Here is a 22,144-nt window from a genome sequence, read left to right as displayed (position 1 = left end):
GTGCGTGCGTGCGTGCGTGCGTGCGTGCGTGCGTGCGTGCGACTCGTGTTATGGGAGTATGAATAAAGCACCATTTTGACAAAATGATCTTAGCCAAGCAGTCTAGATATAAATAATGTGTGTGTGCGTGAGAGAGAACATTAAAGAAGCACTGTTTTACTTCATTTAATTTAAAGCAGAAAGTATGAGAAAGAAGACGTGTGAAAGAGGGGAAAAAAGAAATTAGGGTAGAGGTAATGACAGGACACAAAGAGTCCCTGTTATTTAATGATTGAGTGACTGTATTAATAAAATAGTAATAATCCTACCTTTTCTCCCAGAATTGAGTTAGTGTTCCCAATGAAATGTGGAAGTAATGTTAACACAATCCCATTGCTATTTTGCATACTGTATCAAGAGATAACTTGAATATTTGAAGTACAGTTTTATATTCTCATTGTATGTACCTATATCTGCACATTGCTCTTTTAAATATACTGTAAGAACCAATATAAAAATAAACATGTGTGTTAATTCCTCACCAGTCACATATCTTCCGTAATATTTTGAGAATGTATTTACTCACGTTCCCTTCTATCTAACCCACACCAACATATTTCAACATTTTATTTTGAAAGCCATATAATACTGTGAACTTTATCTTTTCTTTCTGGAGTACATAAATACATCAGAAGGTTATCTGGAATTAAGTAAATCACTCAAAGTAGTCAGTGTCTGAGAAGGGTATTGAATATGTTTGAGTGATTGATGTTTCAGGTATTGTGATGGTCGTAGTTACTTAAAGGCTAATGTACTTCTCATATGTACTTAGGATGTTATGGATACAAATCAAGCTCATGACCTTGGTCATGCATCATCCTCTTTCTGAATGCCTCTTCAGCGTCTCCTAAAGCAGCCATGATATTAAATAATCTGCAGAAAAAGTAAAGATATGAAATGCAATGTAAATTCCCGCCGTATTACTTGTCACGTTTTGACACCGCGTCGTAAGCATCTTGACAAAGCTCAGCGTTTGTCCTCATTATGACTCCGAGGAGCCTCAACTCACCTTCAAAATCCCAGTCACCCACATACACACATGCCCACAAACACATGCACACACATGGCCCTGTGCGGGGCTAAACATAATACCCTTCTTTTTCCCGTCACATGGATACTCACAGATGTACACACTTACTTCCAAACAGGCTCTTACATACAAACATAAGCACACAAATATGTACAAAAAGCTACGTAACATGCAGACGAATCCACACACACACACACACACACACACACACACACACACACACACACACACACACACACACACACACACACACACACACACACACACACACACACACACACACACACACACACCCATGGACACACACTCCTTCCTCCCTCCCCCTCTCCAAGCCCTTGTCAGTTGATTGTGTTATTACTATGCTAACCAAATCCTTATAAATGTGATTTAAGGCTTGGCGGCCCCGCACTCCTGTTTTAGCCTTCTGCTACTGTGTTTTACTGGAGAGAGGAGGAGTAACAGTGGGAGGTGTGGAGGGAGGAAAATGGGAGAGGGTAAGGAAGAGATAAAGGCATAAGAAATGAAGACAAAACACAAAGGGGGGAGAGAATAAGTCAGTGGGAGACAATGGAAAAGGGAGGATGAGTTGAGCGGGACAGAGAGGAAGAGGGGAAAAGGAGTTAAGGAGTCAGGAAACCATAGAGAGAGAGTGGTTTCTACGCATTCCCTCAACACTCGTTCCCTTCTATCCAGAGAGCAGTAAAGCGTCAGTAAAATAAAAAAAGGGAAAAAGCATCACCTGCATCTTAAATGAAAATTTCAATTGAAAAACTTAACAGCCCTTCAAATTGCAGAATTTTACACGCGCCAGTAAAGCCTAAATAACACTCAACACTTAGATGGAGAGGGGGAGGGGAGGAGAGCAGGAACGAGGGAGGAATCGAGGGGTGACAACAGCGGTTATTTTGGGTGGTTGACGGGGGCTGGATGAAGGTGACTTGATTATGGTTCTGCAATTTAGGATTTTCCTCCGCGATCTTCTTTTTTTGGATCTCTTACCTGTGTGTTTCTACGTCTGTTGGAAGAGACCTATTCTGATCAGACAGACACAAGGAAATAAAGTTAGATAAACATTAGGAGGCTGAATTTCTAATTAATTTGACAAACACGTAAAAAGGCTCCTCAGCCGTCGCAAAGCGGGCAGAAAGCAGTGAGGCGCGCAGACAGGCCGGCAGATAGGCACATGGACGGACGGAGAGACGGGCTCCTTGGTTATTCGTGGGGTTCAGTGGACCTTTGGTGGTAATTGAATCAGTGTGAGTGCTGAGTAGAGCTAGCATAAAAACCTGTTAACCTAAAAGGTCAACTCTCTGCATTGTTTATTTAGCTGGGAGACCAGAAAGGGAGAGAGCGAAAGAGGGAAAGAGACCGCCACACAAAGCACCAGTAACAGAGAGAGACAGGAGAAAATGAAAGAGGTGGTGGGGGAAAGGGAAGGGTCAGAGAAAGGAAGAGAAGAAGGAAAAGACAGACAGGTGGAGAGATGTAGATGGAAAAAAAGATGGGTTGTTGGTTGGACTCTTTGTGATCTGTAAAATCAGCCAAGCTTCACATCCTCATTTTTATACTGCTGTTTATTTGTGTGGGAGATAGAAAAATGTGTGTGTGTTTGTGAGTGTTTGTGTGTGTGCATGACCGCTGGGATTTTAATGTACTGTATCTTTTAATATTTGTGTAATTTTTATATCTTTAATATTTTTTTTCTTCTGCTGTAACAATGTACATGTCCCCTCTGTGGGACTAATAAAGGTATTCTGATTCTCTGATTCAGATTTTCTTTTGATTTGCCTCTCTCTGTGTCTGACTCAATCGTTTGTTAGTTTTAGCACACATGGTCAAACTCCATAACAGTCTTTTGTTACATAGCCTCCTTAGTGATCAGTTAAAAGACAGTGTTCTTTTCAATCATGAGGATCCGTAAATCCACCAACAAGATTTTCAGACAGATTTCAACTTTGAAAAAAGTTTATCTACTTTCTTTAGTTTTTGAACATTTTAAAACAGCTTAATATACCAGTAAACTTAGACTATTTAAAAGCATTATACTTAGATACATTTTAAACTTTTAGGAGTGGTCCAAAAACGGAATGTTAGTTGGCCTCGAAGGCTGTATGAAGTACGGCCTTTCAGTTTGTAGTTGCAAAATACACCCACAACCGCATGTGCACGCTAGTGACTTACACATTCACATCCTCGCACACTTTATCTCTCACACAATCATGCATGCATACGCTCAACCGCTCGTCTTGTTTCACCCTCTCTATGTCTCTCTCTTACACACACACACACACACACACACACACACACACACACACACACACACACACACACACACACACACACACACACACACACACACACACACACACACACACACACACACACACACACACACACACACACACACACACGCACAGCCATCTGGGAAAGCCGTTAGCGGTTAGCGGTAGCACTTAGCGACGCAGCACGCTCCCTCAGTCCGCTCAGTCACCTTGATCTGCTTGCCCTTCACACAGCACCATTACTGATATACTGCATCACTGTGGGTGTGGGCATGTGAGTGTGTGTGTCAGGAAGAGTGTGTGTCTACGTATACCGACATGCATCTGTGTGTGTCCATTATAGAGCAGTACAGTGGGATGTAAATGCCGGGGGAGGAGGGGGAAAGGGGCATTACCTTCAAATGAGGTACCGTGGAGTGAAATATCACTCACTGACTAGTCTTGTGTAGGTTCTTATCCGTGCATGGACATGTAGAAATCGTATGACTACTGTATGTGTGTGTTCCTTTGGGCTTCTGATGTACATCTATGTTGGTCTTACCTCTTATACTAGTGAGGATCACTTCAGCTTCTGAACATAAGAATTTAAGGCACAGCTGTGTTTCTGCAGAACAATGTCTTATACATTTGCAACCAATTTTTGTTTCCTGAGTTAAGCAATTGCCATCAATTCTTCTCAAAATCTAAAATTATTCCATCTAACTTAAAAAGTATATGACTGACCTGCACATCACCTCCGGAATCCTCTGCTGGAGGATGCACAGACTCACATTCAAACAGTCACGGGTAAAGCATAAATCCATAAATACAATCTTGGTTTGCTCAGGGGTAGAAATTGAGAGCGAAAGAGTTTCCATGTTAATCCCTTGGATAGGGATGGCAAAATCACTCTTTGTCCTTCTGATGTCATTCTTGATGTTACTTGTCAAATAATGCTTTAGAATAAATCCCCCTTCAATTTTTTCTCTCAATCTCTTATTAGCAAACACAAAGAATATATTTATCGCCTGTCTTTTTTTCTATTCCTTATGGCGTCCCTTTATCCATTTATTTTTCTTTGCCTCCTAGGTCCAGGACCGGTGGACCCTCCAGCTGTTTCTGAGCTCCATCCCCGAAGTGTTATAGTAACCTGGGTTCCTCCCTCCCAACCAAATGGCATGATCACCAATTACACCTTGTACCTTTACCCGAGCTTCATCTCTTCTTTAGATTTCAAACCCAGCTCAGTCTTCAGCACCAGCACGACCCTCAGCTCCACATCAGGTCTTAACCAGAGCCTAATGCCCAGCACTGAGGCTGCACATCTCAACCCAAGTCATGACATAATTTCAACATCCGTTCCTACCACCCCAGACTCAAGACCTGTCTCCATGTCCACCATCAACACAGGCAGTAATAACAGCTCAAGCACCATCCAAGGCACAAGAACAAAACTGATCCCTAACCCTTTCTCTAGCATGAGGCCTGGTATCACAGAGGAAAACCAAATTGAGTCCACTGGTGTAAGCAATACAAGCCAAGGCCCAACTTTCATCTCCTTCCACCCAATTCAAACCAATACAGCCACTGAAAACCAAAGCTCCAGTGTTTCACTCTCACACCCTGAACCCAATGCCACCAGCTCTGAAAATATTCTAAAACAAGACTCATTCCAAAGCCCTATTTCCAGTTTATATAGTGCAGCATTAGATTCAAGTTCATCCCGTCTGTCAGTGTTTGTTCCCGGGAACACCACCAGCTACACTTTCCTCGACCTGCTGCCATACCAGACCTACCGCCTCCAGGTACAATACATAAGAAATATACAAAGGTAGAACACGATAGGAGATGAACAGTGTAATATATTTAACATTAGATTATGCAATTATAAAAAAAACATTTAAATACAATTATAATGTTAAAATGAAACACATGTCAGTCTGTATTCGTCTCTTATTATGCTATGGTGAATTTAAATTCAATAATATAAATGTTAGGCAAGGCAAGTTTATTTATATAGCACCTTTCAGCATGCGACAATTCAAAGTGCTTTACAAAATAAAATAAAAGACGTTTAAGAATGAATACAGCAGAAACACATTATATAATGGCATTTTACAACAAGCATTTAAAAAGCAAAGATAATAAATGAAGCACAACACTTATACAATACATGAATAATATACAATACTAATTATAGAAGTCATTTGTTTCCAGTCACAGATGACACTGAATTTCCTTATTCACAGAACTCTTGATTGTCCTTGTTTCCACTCGAATATGTATGGTAGCATGCCAGTGATGGTTTCCCAATTTTAATGAATCATGTGCTATCATTTGGAGATGTATTAACTGCAAAGAAACATCTAGCAATATAAGTACAAAACTAAAACTGTAATATGTATATTACAATTTACTGTTGCAGTACATCAGATATTTCTCCAACATCCAGGTGGAGGCGTGCAGCAGTGTGGGTTGTTCAGTGTCTGAGATGTCTCAGGAATTTCGTACCCTCCCAGCTCCACCTGAAGGGGTTCCTGCGCCTCACCTTTACTCAGACACCCCCACCTCTGTTCTTTTGTCCTGGGGAGCACCGGAGTCGAACAATGGACCATTAGAGCGGTGAGATATCATCACCTACATACCGCTTCAACCCCTGCATGATCTTTTTATTTATTTTACATTGTGCTGGGCATAGGTGGCTGATTGAGCGAAGAGTTGCTGGGACCAAACAAGTCTCCACGGTGGGCCATCTCCCACCGGACCCTCCACCACTGTCATTCCTGGACTCTTCTTCAGCTCTCAGTCCCTGGACCAGCTACCAGTATCGACTTGTGCTCCATAATCAGGCTGGCAACACCACCGGTAGGATCATAATAATCGACTATAAATTAAATCTGAACAACATGTCCATAAGTTGCTTTTTAGATTGCCTTTGGCCAGCTTCACAAAATGTACAGTTTTACATGAAACTTGAGGATTAATACTGCAGCGTTTGTTGTTTCACAGCAGGCTCTTCAACCACATTCTGTTAAATTCTTGCAGGGCCCTGGGTCAATATCACCACCAGACCTTCTCGTCCAGCCGGACTCAATCCACCAAGAGTGAAGGTTTTGGGGCCACAGTCACTTCAGGTATGGGCACCTTTTTTTAAGCTGACTTCTCTCCAGTTCTTAAAAGCCTCCTGGATTTGGCATGGTGGCCATGGCCACAATAGATTTGATCTATTCTTGATCGGCTGAACTAAAATAATGTAATCCATGTCCACCATGCTGCTATAGTTAATAATCACAATATCACTTGTTGTTTCAGGAGCTCTGTTTGAGCTTTTAGAATTGAAAACATGTCTTAGAGTAAAAATACAACGAAAAAATATAACACAACTTCAGCCACTCAGAGTAGAAAAGACAAAGCAATGTCATTTTGATTCCTCTGTCTTTCCTTCTTGGGATTTAATGAGAAAGAAAAACATTCAACTCAAGGTCCCCTTCAGAAAATAGGATGGGCTGTGACCCTGTCTGAGGAAGCTTCCTTCCTGTCGGCCATTTTGAAGGAGGGGCCACAGTTAAGTTCCACCACTGGCTAATCCCACATCAAGGCCCATCAATGAAAGCCACTGAAACAATATTGTATGCATGCACACACAGATATGCACACACACACATGCACTCATCGCCCTGCACTAATGCTAACTGCAGAAAAATGCTAATGCCTGTCATCATTTCAGAACCGCCCCTGTCATCTCTGCAGCAGCACAGCTTTAGGGGTCATAGGTCCGAGAAGAAAAGTGTTCCTTCCTGGTTGTTGCTAATTGGACAGGCAGGCAGGCTGCTTCCTGGTTACCAATTGACCTTGACAACACAGACAGGATTTTTGAGTAACTCCCTTCATTCTCTAAATGGCATCTTTTTGATATCACTTCTTGCTCATAGGGGTATTCACTTTATTATTTTACTATTTCTACCTTTTTTTTAAATGTATTTTTACTACACATAGCGATAAAAAGGCGGATAACGCAGACACTGCACAGAGGTTTGGTATCAAATCATATACAGTATCTGAAAAGGTCAGCACTTTAACATAAGGCTTCTTCTTTGTTCTTTGTTCTTCTTGATTCTTTATTTAGGGCTTTAATAAGTTATTATTGCAGTAACAACTATTCTTACGGGGGTCCGCATACAAGAAAAGACTTAAAGATTGTTTCTCAGTCACATCTAAGAGTATTTAAGTTTCTCACTTATTCTATCTCTGCCAATGTAGTTATGCCTTTGCTGATAGCTACCTAGTTAGTTACTTAGTTAGTTAGTTAGTTAGTTAGTTAGTTAGTTAGTTAGTTAGTTAGTTAGTTAGTTAGTTAGTTAGTTAGTTACCTAGTTAGTTATTCTAAAGGCATATTGATACCCTTTAATACAAACCATTAATTTGATTTTGCCCATTTGGATCTGTAACCCATCAACAAAAAAAATGTCAGAAAAGTATATTCTAAAACAAGACTCATTCCAAAGCCCTATTTCCAGTTTATATAGTGCAGCATTAGATTCAAGTTCATCCCTTCTATCAGTCATTGTTCCCGAGAACACCAGCTACACTTTCCTCGACCTGCTGCCATACCAGAAAAGATCCTTAGAGTATGTTTGCAGGATGACAATATAAGTCTGCCATCATATGGAATTAAACAAGTGTATACATGTAAAAACAGATATTGTAATTTTACTGTCAGCTGCAGAGGTTGGCACTCCTAGGGCCTTTTGAGGTTTTCTGAACATAATGGCCTACATTCAGAAAGACACACACAAACCTTTTCTCTCTCACCACCTGCTTCATCACTCTCTCTCTCTCTCTCTCTCTCTCTCTCTCTCTCTCTCTCTCTCTCTCTCTCTCTCTCTCTCTCTCTCTCTCTCTCTCTCTCTCTCTCTCTCTCTCTCTCTCTCTCTCTCTCTCTCTCTCTCTCTCTCACTCACTCATATACACATAAACGCATAAACAAACACACACACACACACACACAAACACACACACACTGGCCTTAGCCCCAGTGCTCTGTGTCAGCCCCGGGTCTCTGCTGTCTTCACCATCTCCAGATTACATCAAGCTATTCAATCTGTAAATGACTTCCACCACAAAGCACACCCAACACGCACTTTGGGAAATGAGCTGCCTAACTCAACATGACCCTGCCCATATGTGGTGGTGTGTGTGTGTCTCTGAGTGTGCGTGTGTGTGTCCTGTATCACCTCACAGCGTCACTTGTTAAATGAATATCAAGGTTGCATGAGAAATAATTATTCTTGACGTTCATTCATAATACTCTCATCAACATTGACCGCTTAATCACCTGAACGCATAAGTCTCAACAAGTGCTAAACTGATCAGTTATTGTACATGACAGTTTGTCTCCATACGTGTGTTAGAACACAGGTGTGTGTTTGGTGTTTGAGGATACATTTGTGTGTGTAACGCAATTTTTAAATTAAGGTATAACTGTTTGTATGGGCATGTGTGTTAAAAACAACATTTATCACATAGATATCTGTCATTCAAATATGTAGAGTTGTGTGTGTGTGTGTGTGTGTGTGTGTGTGTGTGTGTGTGTGTGTGTGTGTGTGTGTGTGTGTGTGTGTGTGTGGTGTGTGTGTGTGTGTGGTGTGTGTGTGTGTGTGTGTGTGTGTGTGTGTGTGTGTGTGTGTGTGTGTGTGTGTGTGTGTGTGTGTGTGTGTGTGTGTGTGTGTGTGTGTGTGTGTGTGTGCGTGCCAGTTACCTTCATCTTCACTCTGAAATGCTGACAGACTGAACTGTTTCCAAATCAGATGCAGTGCTCAACGACAGCAAGCTTTTGTTTTTGCATGCAGCAATTCCATTACCAGCCGTTTTCATTATTTTAGCATAGTGTTTGTGCGTGTGCGCGTGTTTGTGTGTATGGGTGTACCCAGTTTTAAATTTGATGAAAGGAATCTTCTGCTGAAGTCAAAGTCAGGTTATCTTTCCCCACAAGAGAGTTTGACACACACACACCCATTCTTTAAATGCACATACCAAGGCGACAATGTACACACGCATGGACACTACTTTCACAATATTTCACAGTACTTCTAGCACTCAACTGAACACACATGCATTCCCACTGTGATGCACATAATAGGTTTGCATGAGCACATCTGCAAGCTTTGCACATGCACACACATAAACACACACACAGTGTGCCATGACTTCCTGTAGTTCATCCATATAAAAGCTTTCTGCCATCCTCAGCATGCCGACCAATGAGATGACTTTTCTGGGATAATGTTAGGACAGTGAGAAAGGATTAGATGAACTAGACCTTTGGTTTTCTGTGCACTTCAACCATGATTATCCAAATATGATATTGTATATGAACAACCAAGAACTTTAATACAACATCCTTATCCTTATTGAATTGCAGGTCACATGGTCCCCTCCTCTTATTCCCAACGGAGAAATCCATGGCTATGAGATCCGCCTCCCAGAACCCCGCATCTTCCATGACAGTGGCAATGCTTCGGCGCTCAACATCACAATAAAGGACCTTATTCCATACACAAACTACAGTATCACTTTGTTGTCTTGTTCCAATGGCGGTGGACATGTAGGGGGATGTACAGAAAGCCTGCCCATGCCCGCTACCACATTACCCACAATCCCTGAAGGCCTTGAACCCCTGTCTGTGGTGGCAGTGAGTGAGTCCTTCCTGGCTATTTCCTGGCAACCACCAAGCAGGCCCAATGGACCTAACATCAGGTAAGATGGATAATAAACATAATCCATATCAAAGATGGCTCAGTTACATTGTATGAGACCACCGAGAGATCACTTTAGATGGATGTCAACATTGTTGTTCACTATTAGTAAATGTATATTGGTAAAACACTGATATGCAAAGATAGTAGTTATGAAAAGCCAATAACTTTATTCATTAGTTAAAAGAACAAAATTAGAAACCCAGTAGCCGAGACACTACAGCATGTTGTTTTTGAGAGACACATCCTGGTGATGTTCAATTGTTGTTGAAAAACTTCAGCAAACAAGCTGATATGTACACCTTAACAAGCTGCTAACATGAGTGCCCTGGTAATGAGCTAAGTGTTGTGTGTTTTTTAATCAGTGTTTTTTCAGTCCTAATGCACATTCTGGTCTGTTTTGTTCTTCGCTGTTCTACTCTGTCGGTGATTAGGCCTAAAATAAAGGTCCATTTTTCTGGCAGGCCATTAAAATGCATGAGCCCATCTCTCTGTTCTGCTCTGCTCAGCTCTGTGTGTTTGTCTAAGTGTGTTTGTTAAAAGGCGGCATTAAGCCCTTCTCTTCTGATTACAGCAGAAATTAGCATCACTGTGGGGAGAGGAAAACACAAACCCTGCAGAAAAGAAAAAAAACAGAGGGAGGGGCGTCGGGAGGGAGGGGTGAGATACAGTGAACGCAAAATAATAGAGATGATGAAAAACAGCAGAAGAGGAAGAAATGAGCGATAAGCAGAAGAGTTAGTAGAAAATTGTGTTTTAAAGCGTGTTTTGTGTGTATGCATATGTTTATTGCTTTGTGGGTACAGTGTGTGTCTGTGTGCTCATGTTGGTTCATGTGGGAACATGTGTTGGGTGTTAATGCATTCCTAAACATCCAACCATGTGTGTGTGCTTTCCTTTATTCAAATTTCCCCTTCAGATACAAGTTGCTCAGACGTAAAACCCACCAGCCCCTGGCCATCGCCACGGTCCCCACGGTAACAGCCGTGTCCCCTCCCCCCTCTGAAGATCTCCATCGCTGGCTCCATGTTTACTCCGGCACCAAATTGTTCTACCAAGATAAAGGCCTAAGCAGGTGAGATTACTGAAATGAGCTCTAGAGCAAACGCCGGCGCTGCAGCAAACCGTGTGTGCAGAGCCGATCGGCGAGCTGCCGCTGATGCCGATCTTTTAATACCGCTCAAAGATACATTAAGCAAATATCCCAAAGAATTAAATTGTTTTTCACACAGCGTCCCCTAATCTCAGTTTGGCACTTGGTGAAAGCTAATTTTGTTTCCCCTCTATGCTTGCTAAACGGCTCTGGGTGTAGTCTGTTTGGGTTTGTGTCTCTACTGTGCTTTATTTCAGTATTAAACTGACAAACTTTTGAACGTGTCAGCTCTTTTCACTTTGCAGGGTTTTATTATTCATGTCCTAGGAATTACTTTATGAGAATGTAATGTTTGTTTAATAAGAAGTCACTGTACTGTTTAAACAGGATTTACAGAAACTTCTTATGGTCGATGCGACTGAAATTATGATTCCACATAAAGAGCATCACTAACAAATCTAGTATGTCTCTAAATTCCTTCAGAAAGGATTCAGGTGTACCAGGAAAGTGACTTTATTAGCTCATTTGGAATGATTGACAGAAAAATATGTATTTGTTCACCATTTTATTACATATTTTCCAGCAGCATTAGAAGCTTTTAACTTTCAAGGAAAGTAAGAGTTCTTGTAGCCATCTTATCAAAAACACCAATATTGTCTGTCAACAGATTCACCCGTTACCAGTACCAGTTAGAGGTTCATAATGACGTGGGCTACTCTTCGGGAGAGATTGTTGAGGCTGTCACCATGGCGGGGGTTCCCCACCACCCTCCATCTCTGTCTGCCCACGCTGTCAATCACACTGCTGTCCAGGTCGACTGGACACAACCCTGTAAGATCACCCTGTCTCTGAAACACACACTCTGCCCAACAAATTGTTTTCTGACTTGACAATTGCCAAAAAGTGAAAATAGAGACTAAAAACAACATATATGTTTGTTTAACTTCTCGTTTACACTTATCTCTTCATATGTTTTTCAGCTTTGCAAGACCTACAGGGAGAGGTGGATTCATACTTTCTGACAATAGCATCTGCACAGTCAAGTCAAAATGTGACCTTTCCCCGTGAGATCGTCTCCACAGTGATAAGTGATCTTTGGCCCAGCACCACATATGTGTTGTCAATTCAGGTGTCAAATGGAGCACATAATACAACAAAGGCATCAGTAAACGTCACCACAGAAGATGGAGGTAAGTGTATGTTTGTGTGAAATTTGTCCAACAATTGATTTTAGAAATCAGTTAAAATGTGCTTTCTTCCTTGGATGTTATTGTGCGCAGACTCTATGTATATATGAGTGTGTCACATAGTACGTAAATCCAATACATCCAAGAGAGGGGTCTGTGTTAATGTGCATTTCTCTGCAACTCTGTGCCTCACAGGAGATGTTAAACACATCATGTAGTGAGGCATGAAATCAATACAAAGTGTGTGTGTGAGGCAGATTTAAGGTGTTGTAAAATGCTTGTTGGCACCACAGGCAGACAAACGCTTGCAAACTGCACACATACACACACATGCAGTATTTTACCTGTCAAACAAGACAGCAAACATGGCTGTTCCCATGTGTAATGCAGCCCATAATTACTGTACCCAATACAATTACAATACATCACTCAATCTGTAATATGATTTATATATTTTAAATAAATCTATGAAAAATAAATACAAGTGAAATCATAGACATCCCTCTGTCTTCCACCTATGAAAGGGTCATCAATATAACACATTGTTAAAAGAGCTTAAGTTGTCTCTGCATCACTTGACAATATTTGTATAATTAACCACTGACATTTTTTATCAGAGTGTAAAATCTGCAGCTTTGGGAGGGTGTATTAAATACAATATGGAAAAAGAATATCAGTTCTCCAATCTACTGGTATTCCACTTTTCAGGCAGGGTTGGCTTTTATATTTAGCTGTGAATTGCACAGGCTATCCAACTGTCATCACGACTTTGCTCTCCATTTCCCTTTCCAACTTCCAGTCTCTCAGCATTTTAGAGTTAGCTTTCAAATAAATCGATGTAATCATATGTCAGAGGCCGTGCACTCTTTCTGTTGTTTTCTTTCCGTCTACTTTTCTTTTCTCAATCACTCTTTCTGACTATCTCTGTCTCTTTTCCCCCCTCACATTTCTATTTCTTTCTCAATATGATCATATGTCAGAGGCCTCTCTCCTTCCCTCTAATCTGAGCAGTATAATAAAAAGTGCATTAAAAACATTAGAAAATCATTAGGTGCTAAAGGCAAAGCACGGCTCGTTTAACTGAGAGGGCTCTGGAGGTAATTTCATTATTTTACAGCCATAAGAGTGCACACACACACACACACACACACACACACACACACACACACACATACACACACATAGACAAAGGCCAAATATATTTTACCTAATGCAGCTCAACCCTACCAACCGTCCTAACACGGCCTGCCATCTATAGGGCATCAGGACTAATTGGCAAGAAAAATGAGCGAGCGTCTGTGTGTGTATGAGTGAAAGAGGCTCAGTGTGCAGTATTGCGTTGATAATGCCATCCTGCAGTAAATGAAATGTAGAGCAGTAGGTTGGGTTAAGGTAAGTGCATTGGCAGCAAATGAATTGGGTTAACTTCTCTTAGCTGAGTGCATTTTCACTTAGAATAATAGATGGAGTCTGTATGATTACCTTCTCACGCGCCATCTCTCGTATTATTTCCTTCTGTTTGGTTCTCTCTCCTATTTTCGACACAAAACTTGATCCCCATTATTAAAAAAAAGTTAAGTTTAAGGATATTCTGTGTCCTTTCTCCCACTGTTCTTCTTTAAACTTGTGCACACTGTATATCTTCTTTCACAGATTATCTGTACTTGTCCTCTATTTGTCAGATGTTCCAGTGTCCTTCACTGACTGAGTCATTCACTCCTTCCTTTTTGCCTCTGTATCTGCAACTCATGTCCTACAGGGTAGCCACATTATATTAATCACCATAGGAGTTTTTGGTTTGGTATCATTGTCCTCTGTGGATGTGCTGAAAGAGGATTTCTTGGAGGACTGATCTAAGGGAATTAAAGGAAGACAGGGAAATTGATTGACAGGACATGTAGGAAACAGAATGAATATAACACAACACAGTGTCATTCACTTCTGCCTATAAGAAAGAGAAAAAGTGCGGGGGCGAGCTGATCGTGCAGAATCAATCTATTACTCTTAGTGAAAATGCACTCAGGTAAGTGAAGTTAATCCAATTCATTTTCTGCCAGTGCACCTACCAAGTATATCCAGCCCACTGCTCTACATTTCATTTACTGCTAGATAGCATTATCAAGGATATACTCCACACACACAGACACACAGGTGGTCTCTCTCCCTCACTGACACTCAGACTCACATTCAACCTTAGTACGGTCTAGATTTGCTCTTTGTGAAAACTGTTGTGATAACTTCTGTCACTATATGGCGCTATATACATAAAACTTGACGTAAATACACAGTTTTTCTCTATTTGTTACACACACTACTATAAGCTGTGTGTGTCCATCTATATTTCTTTCCCTTTCACATACTCATGTATAAACATACCTCAATTAAGGGATGGTTAAACATGTAGGCCTAGATCGAGAATGTGACATGTCTGTTATAAAACATCATCAGTTGGGGACCAGAAAGTCACAATATATCATTTTAATATGGCCAATGTATTACTTTCACAAGCCTGTCTGAGTGATAGGTTTTTGTATGAAAATAAATTGCAAGCACTTGTTAATTTTTTTGAAAATCATAATAAAAATCGCATATTTTGCAACCCTGTGATGACATTACTGCATCTCTCAAGATACTCTAAAAGCTAACATGTGTTTAGCTGAGAACAGTATCATACAACAACCTAACCATGCGTGTTTGAGCCCTGTTCTTTAAGAATCAAACTACTTTGTGTCTCTGTTCTCACATGTGCCATCCTCAGAGCCAGAAGGGATGTCAGTTCCAGAGGTGGTTCCAGTTAACAGCAGCACAGTGCGTGTGCTCTGGTTCCCTCCTCTACAGCCCAATGGAGCAGTCACTGGTTACTACATCTACCTGAATGACCTTCTTCATGGCAGCGTAGACAACAGCTCAGGATCCTACCTGCTCGGGGACCTGATGCCTTTTACTGTCTACAACGTACAGGTACACACACAATCAAAGAATATTGAAACACCTAGATGCAGACACAGAGGCATGTGCATTATGTTTTCTTCTGCTGCGTTTGTGTATTTCAGGTAGAGGTGTGTACTGTGTATGCATGTGTGCGGAGTAATGTTACTCAAACCACCACTGTGGAGGATCTGCCTGCCGACCTGGCCACGCCGCACGCACATGTGATCAGTCCCAGGTAATACAGATTGTGCTGAAAATATGTATCTTTTCAATTTCACTTTCTGCGTGTCCTCTTTAGCATTGTGCTATGTTTGGAAACTTTATAGCCTTTTGTTTGATTGTAGAAATTGTTAATGTTTATTGGCAATGCAAACAGAATCAATACATGTTATTATTGTGTCTTCTTAAGGCAGCACAATATGTGAGATTGTGTGCAACAGAACATTAAATACTGTGTTATTGCTTAATTTCAGTTAAACTAAAACTCTGTGGGCAAAGGGCCTACAACTTTTTTTAATGTCCCTTGCTTAAAAACATATAGCCCTTGAAGACACAGTGATTGTTATTCATTTTCAGTAGTATTTTGAGATTGAAATACTAATATAAGTCATTTCTGATTAACAGTTTAGTTTGTTTAACATACATATTTCATTATATTGTTTTAGTTTATAATTCGACTACATTATCTAATATTACATTAAGTTGCTTTCAAAAAATAATAAAATATGATGTAAAACTAATGACATTCAAAATGCTCTGCTTTCCATGTTTGACCTAAATCTTAATGTTGCAAATCTTCCAGTTGTGGAGGAAGTGGTGATTTGTGGCTTTCCTCCTGTCCAGGAGACTGTGGAAGTTGTAACTCTGTATGTTACTACACAAGTCTTTCCCCTGCCAAAGATGTCAGAGATAAAAAAAAAAGTAAAATCAATAGTGATAAGTGTATAAAGACATACTGTACACACACCCTGACACTGTAACTCAACTTTGTCAGGCATTAACCATGCATGAATGCAAGTGTGTGTGTTTGGGTATGACAAAGTTTGTGTGTGCCTCCTGGTGTGAAAGGAGTGTGAAGGATAACATACCACCATATATCTCTCTCTCTCTCTCTCAGAGTGGTGAGGTTGGACTGGTCTGGTCCAGGCAGACCCAGTGGGATCATGCTGGGCTATGATGTCCTAAGACGGACCCTGAGGTCATGTGCCGTCACGTCAACAGGGGTCACTGCGGGGGAAGGGTCAGGTGGTGTAAAGTTCAGATGTTCATACCTGCAGTGTCCTGCCTCTCATGGTGTGTGTGGGACGTCCTGCTTCCATCCTGACACTCAGGTAATTATGTTCTGGACAATTTATCATATATGAGGCTATGGAATTCATTGAGTTGTTTATTGTCTACTAATCACACGCACTTGGCATGGACAATAATGCATTAACTATGCTGGGATAAATAAAGGAACAAAATATACAGGTTAAATACAGCAATGATTGTTCTGGGTACTGCATTTTTCCCTTCCTAAGTTACATAATGAAGGTGTCTTTTTTTGTCTGTCATACATATTAATCCCTTTGCGAGACATAACACTAAATTCGATTGACAATGTTTTATGAATTGCACCTGCTGTTCTTTTTTGCTTTTTAATCTTTCTTTTTCCATAATCCTCTCGATGCCCTTTTCACCTGAATCCAAGAGCCTCTTTACACTAGACCATGTCATGAGTAATCTCTAAAACCTTAACTGTTCAACAAAAACATTGTGTAATACAAGATAGAAAGTCAGGGGTCTTTACTTTGTCTGCTGATTTGAAGTGAACAATACATAGTTGCTATGTACTCCCTCAGGATATTACAGAAACACATGCAAATAAACATGGAGACCCACAGACAAATGCACACTCTCACATTTCCACTTCTAAGAGCATGCCATTTCAGTGGGATGCACGGTCATCCTCCCAGCGATTAATTTCTCTAAACAGATTAACTTGTCATTACATTGAATGCCAGCCAAGTTGGCATTGTGAAATGTACCCCTGCAGCACCCAATGGCATGAACAATTACAACATTCAAGCTCACATGTACAGCACAAATATAAACATACACAACTACCTAAGAAAATAAAAGCTATACTAAAAACATGTCGTCATATAAACCTCCACTATGTATACCAGTGGGGCCTTAAATAGGACAATTCCCCATCATGATCAGACGGACACCATTTTGTCAAATAGTCCCATGTTTTCAATGCACACACATCATTTTGTTTAACTTCACAAACTTTCTTAAATGTGTGTGTCCGCCAGGTTTGCTGCAGTGGATTATTGAACACTAAGAAAGCACATCATCAATGCTGCGAGGGCAGTTACCTGACTTTGAGTAATTCCTCCAGTCCAGTCTGCTGCAATGGAAAACTGCTCCCAGCTCTCCCTGACCACCAGTGCTGTGGAGGATACTATGTTCATGTAAAACACAGTGAGTGTCAAAACACTTCATACATAAATGGGATTTGCTCTTTTCTACTTGACTTGAGTCTAATCTTTTCCATGTCGTTCAAGGGTTTCCTTCATCTGTCTTTGTCTTTGTAGATGAGAACTGCTGCCCTGACCCCTCGCAGGGCCGGGTCGCTGTGGGGATGGGTGACAGCTGCTGTGGGGGGGTTCCTTACTCCACAAAAGGCGGTCAGCTCTGCTGTCGTGGGAGCCTCCATGACGGCTATGGGGTACGATGCTGTGGAGGCCAGATTGTAGATGATACACTGGTGTGCTGCGATTATGCCCAGAGGGGGGAAGTGCATATATATACCCCAGGTGAGTGATGGAAACACAGAGACAAGCAGAGTCATCCACCTCTGTTCAAAAGTATTTTTTTGTGGGGATGTCAAAAGATTCTGTACTGAATTTGTTGCCCTAATAATGAACATTTTGGTGAAGTTTAATGGGATGCTGAGGGTTTAAGTGTTTGTCTTCAGAAAAGCCTACAATAAAAATGCCCTTTTCTCAGTAAGGTAGTTATTCTGACCCATAACAAAAGTTTAATTCATGGTGGCTTCTTAGTCTTTATTAGGGGATAAGATATCATAGGACAAGGAGTGAAGCAAAGAAATGTGACACATGGTGCAGGTACGCGGGGTCGTTTCCCTTTCTTCCTCTCCCGCAGTGTCCCAAAGCACCCGGATACCATGGCACAGATGGGACTGTGTGTGTGTGTGTGTGTGTGTGTGTGTGTGTGTGTGTGTGTGTGTGTGTGTGTGTGTGTGTGTGTGTGTGTGTGTGTGTGTGTGTGTGTGTGTGTGTGTGTGTGTGTGTGTGTGTGTGTGTGTGTGTGTGTGTGTGTGTGTGTGTGTGTGTGTGTGTGTGTGTGTGTGTGTGTGTGTGTGTGTGTGTGTGTGTGTGTGTGTGTGTGTGTGTGTGTGTGTGTGTGTGTGTGTGTGTGTGTCATTAGACATCTTTGTCATGGCAGATGATGATGAAACACACTCGGGATGGCACCGTTGAGGGCACTGCCAAGCACACAGCAGGGCAAATACACACTCATTCTCTCTCCTTCACACAAACACACACACAAACACACACAAAGTCAACAGGGTGCCCTCGGCAGGGTTTGCTTAGTGTTGAGTGCCAGAGACAGACACGTGGGCTCTATTCATCACACATAAACAATGGCCCATATGGACAGGCCTATAGTACTACATTAGCCTTTCAGCAAACACACACACGCACGCGCACACACACACACAAGATCCATACCCACCCAAAAATACATGTTCGGACAAAAACAGTTAATAGAAAGCAAGAAAGCAGAATGCAATGCTTGTTTTTTATTTCATGGCCGTTACCATTTGTATATTCCCTTAGTATATATGTATACTGTATATGCATTTTTTATTTGCATGGAACTGAACAAGACTCTTTTATAGTTTTAACTCTGAAACTCTGATCTCACATACAGGTAATTTTTGGTAATTTAATTTAACATGTTATTTAAGAGTATTCTACTCAATCACATCCAAACTGTTCCCTTGTATTCTCCTTAACTAGATCCTCTTATCCCTTACCCCTAAGCATGCTATATGGTCATCCTTCATCTGAGGTGGCCTCCCAAGGAGTGCATATGCTCGCTCCCTCTTCCTCTCCATCTCCTTTTGTTATTTATTTCCCATCTCCTCTGCTCCTTTGTCATCTTCTTACTTACTTTTCATCAACTTGTTTCTCCATCTCTATGTTTTACCCTGGCCTCTTGCCCCTCCTTTCTCCCCAAACCACCTTAGCTTTCACCCCTCCTTTTCTTTATGTGCCCCCTTCCCATCCACTCATCAGTCATTAGCGTTAGCTTCCCCATTGAGAACATATGGTATGATGGATCGTAGGGCTAGCGGCGCTAGCAAGGCTAAGGGCCATTTCGCCGAGCACTGCGCTGTCGGGGAGCCTTGGGGCCGGCTATGCAACCTCGACCCCACACGTCTGTTTCAAGACACTCACACTAACACACACTAACACACACAAAATACACACAGCAACACCTATTATAGGATATGCTACTTAACCTTGGCATCACACTCACTCTCATTGCTGCCTCTCACTTTTTCAAGGATTTTGTAGTTTCATGATATAGTGAAAGACGGATTTGTGCAAGCAAGAAAATAGAAAGAAAGAAAAGCAAGCTAGAGAAGATTTCATGCAGTTTTATTAAAAATAAATGAGAGTTTATATCGAAAAATAAATGATAGTTTACAGTATATCAAAAAATAAAGTTTTAATAAAAAGCTGACAGAAAGAAATATAGTGATGACTACAAAGAAAGTACAATTTCATACAAACAATGAGACATTTAAAATAAATAAATATGTAAAATTAAACACAAAATGTTAAAAAACAAGATGAGAAAAGAAAGACAGGATTTAAAAAGCTAAATATTCTTCATATAAAGGAAACTTAAAAAACAGAAAGACAGGGAAAGTGAGAGAAAAAAGCCAGATAGAACAGAAGAGTGGTGAAGAGCTAGATGGAGCAGATTAAAGGAGGAGTGAAGGGTATCCCATTGTGCCCAGCTGATAGACTAGGTTAGGCTGATGTGATTATGGGGTCCCTGAAGTGCGATCTATCACACATTACCGTCCACACTGTCAACAACCATACACACACACTGCAGGGGAACAGCAATGCCGGGAGACAGCCGTCTGGCAACAGATACACGTACCGGCTTGGCTGCACATGTGCACACGTACACACACACTAACACAGCCACACTCACATAGCATGCATGTGAACGCACACTGAATGAAATCCTCAAGAACACTCAGACAAAAAAGAATCAACACACTCACACACAGACACACACTATTTGAAACAGGAAAGCAGTATAAATTAGGTGAAATAGAATCAGGGTTTGAAACATCATCCAACCTGTCCCAAAGACAAGAAACAAACACAAAGCTGAGCCCAGTGAAAGTGATCCTCTTACAAAGTTAGTTGGGTTTAACTAAGTTTATATAATTCCTGTCCACATTACTCCAATTATAAACAGTGTTTTCTCTCAATAGTTCTTGATCCACATCTGACAGAACATATTTCAGTTTAAATATGTAAACCAACCAAATGGCTTACAATTTCTATTTTAAGGCTTCAAATCTATTTTCCTCCAATTTACAGTTTGAGCGTAACTTGGGAGGCCACCTCAATAAATTGTGTAAAAAAGATTCTACCTACACGTGCCTTTTAACCCACCTTGTCATAAAACACTAAAATACATAACGAATTTCAAATGGCGGGCCTTGTTTCTATTCTGCCCAGTTTTAGTCTTTTGGGTATTATTGAGATGGTCTCCTATAATCCCTTCTTCAGCGTTCTCTAGTTGTGATAAAATAACACAAAGTATCCATGCTTAATCCCTCCATTCCAAATCTGACAGTTTGTTTAAACAGCTTTCATTTAATTCAAGTAGATTAAATAGTGTTTGTTTTTGGACAGAAGTGCCTTAGTTTTCTTGCAGCATTTCCTCCTGTATTTCAGGTTCGAGACCAACTTTTAAGCTCCTCATTTGCTCTTCTTTTCTTCTCTCTCAGCGTTTTGTATGTAAGATGTTTAGCTAAGACTTAGGTAAGATTAGATGGTGTTTAACGGATCGTGTGTGGTGTCTTTGGCCTCCCGTTGCTCCCTGACTCTCCCAAAGTCCCCTGCCTCCCTATGTGCGCTCCACTAATCATTTGCCCTCACACTTTGTCTTCATAGTGTACTGTTTTTTAACTCTTCCATCTGCCCTTCAACCCCACCTTCCCCATTTCTCACTGTGGGTGCTAGAATAACTGTCCCTCCCCCCACCTCACTTTTTAAGTGGATCTCAAAAATGTATGCATTTCTTTTAACTCCTTCCCTTACTCCCCTCCCTCTGTCCCAGCCCAGCAGGCCCCATCCAAACGTTCAAGGACAAATCTAAATATCCCTTTTCACCGTTTAAGTGTTAAAAGCCTGGCGGTGCTGGGGTGTTATCTTAACGCGCCTTGCCGTGCCATCATCAGAGCGCGTGATGAAAATGGCTGTGATGATGCTAAAAGAAAAAAAGAGGAGGGGGAGAAAAAGTAATAATCAAATATGTTTTTCAAGGGCACAGTGACCATTTGCTGGAGGGAAATTATCCCAGTAGTTAAGCTAGCTCACTCAGAGGCTGGCGGAGTTGTGAGAGTGTATGCGTTTGTGTGTACAAGTGTGTGCAAGTGTCTGTGTTTTATTACTTTAAGTTGGTGCATGCATGTTTCACTTTCTGTATGTGGCTGTCAGATTCTCTATATGTATCTGAATGTGCATTTTTACATGTTTCTCTCTGCTGAGAGACTCGTATGTCCTTTCATTGTTTCC

At 41.1% G+C, this 22,144-nt stretch overlaps 1 protein-coding gene across 1 annotated transcript in view; it reads left to right on the top strand.

Moving 5' to 3' along the window:
• The window catches only part of ush2a (Usher syndrome 2A (autosomal recessive, mild)), a 257,394-nt gene that overhangs the window by 144,519 nt on the left and 90,731 nt on the right, over positions 1 to 22,144 (top strand). Inside the window, exons 49-61 of the mRNA XM_034103486.1 lie at positions 4,420 to 5,135; positions 5,783 to 5,952; positions 6,029 to 6,195; positions 6,376 to 6,464; positions 9,752 to 10,086; positions 11,005 to 11,160; positions 11,846 to 12,009; positions 12,159 to 12,368; positions 15,124 to 15,326; positions 15,419 to 15,531; positions 16,414 to 16,627; positions 17,597 to 17,765; positions 17,879 to 18,100. Coding sequence (XP_033959377.1) covers positions 4,420 to 5,135; positions 5,783 to 5,952; positions 6,029 to 6,195; positions 6,376 to 6,464; positions 9,752 to 10,086; positions 11,005 to 11,160; positions 11,846 to 12,009; positions 12,159 to 12,368; positions 15,124 to 15,326; positions 15,419 to 15,531; positions 16,414 to 16,627; positions 17,597 to 17,765; positions 17,879 to 18,100 — 2,928 coding nt within the window. The remainder of the gene's footprint in view (positions 1 to 4,419; positions 5,136 to 5,782; positions 5,953 to 6,028; positions 6,196 to 6,375; positions 6,465 to 9,751; positions 10,087 to 11,004; positions 11,161 to 11,845; positions 12,010 to 12,158; positions 12,369 to 15,123; positions 15,327 to 15,418; positions 15,532 to 16,413; positions 16,628 to 17,596; positions 17,766 to 17,878; positions 18,101 to 22,144) is intronic.

Source organism: Pseudochaenichthys georgianus, chromosome 3 (genome assembly GCF_902827115.2).
Source record: "Pseudochaenichthys georgianus chromosome 3, fPseGeo1.2, whole genome shotgun sequence".
Classification (NCBI taxonomy): Eukaryota; Metazoa; Chordata; class Actinopteri; order Perciformes; family Channichthyidae; genus Pseudochaenichthys; species Pseudochaenichthys georgianus.
This window is presented reverse-complemented; position numbering and strand designations above follow the sequence as displayed.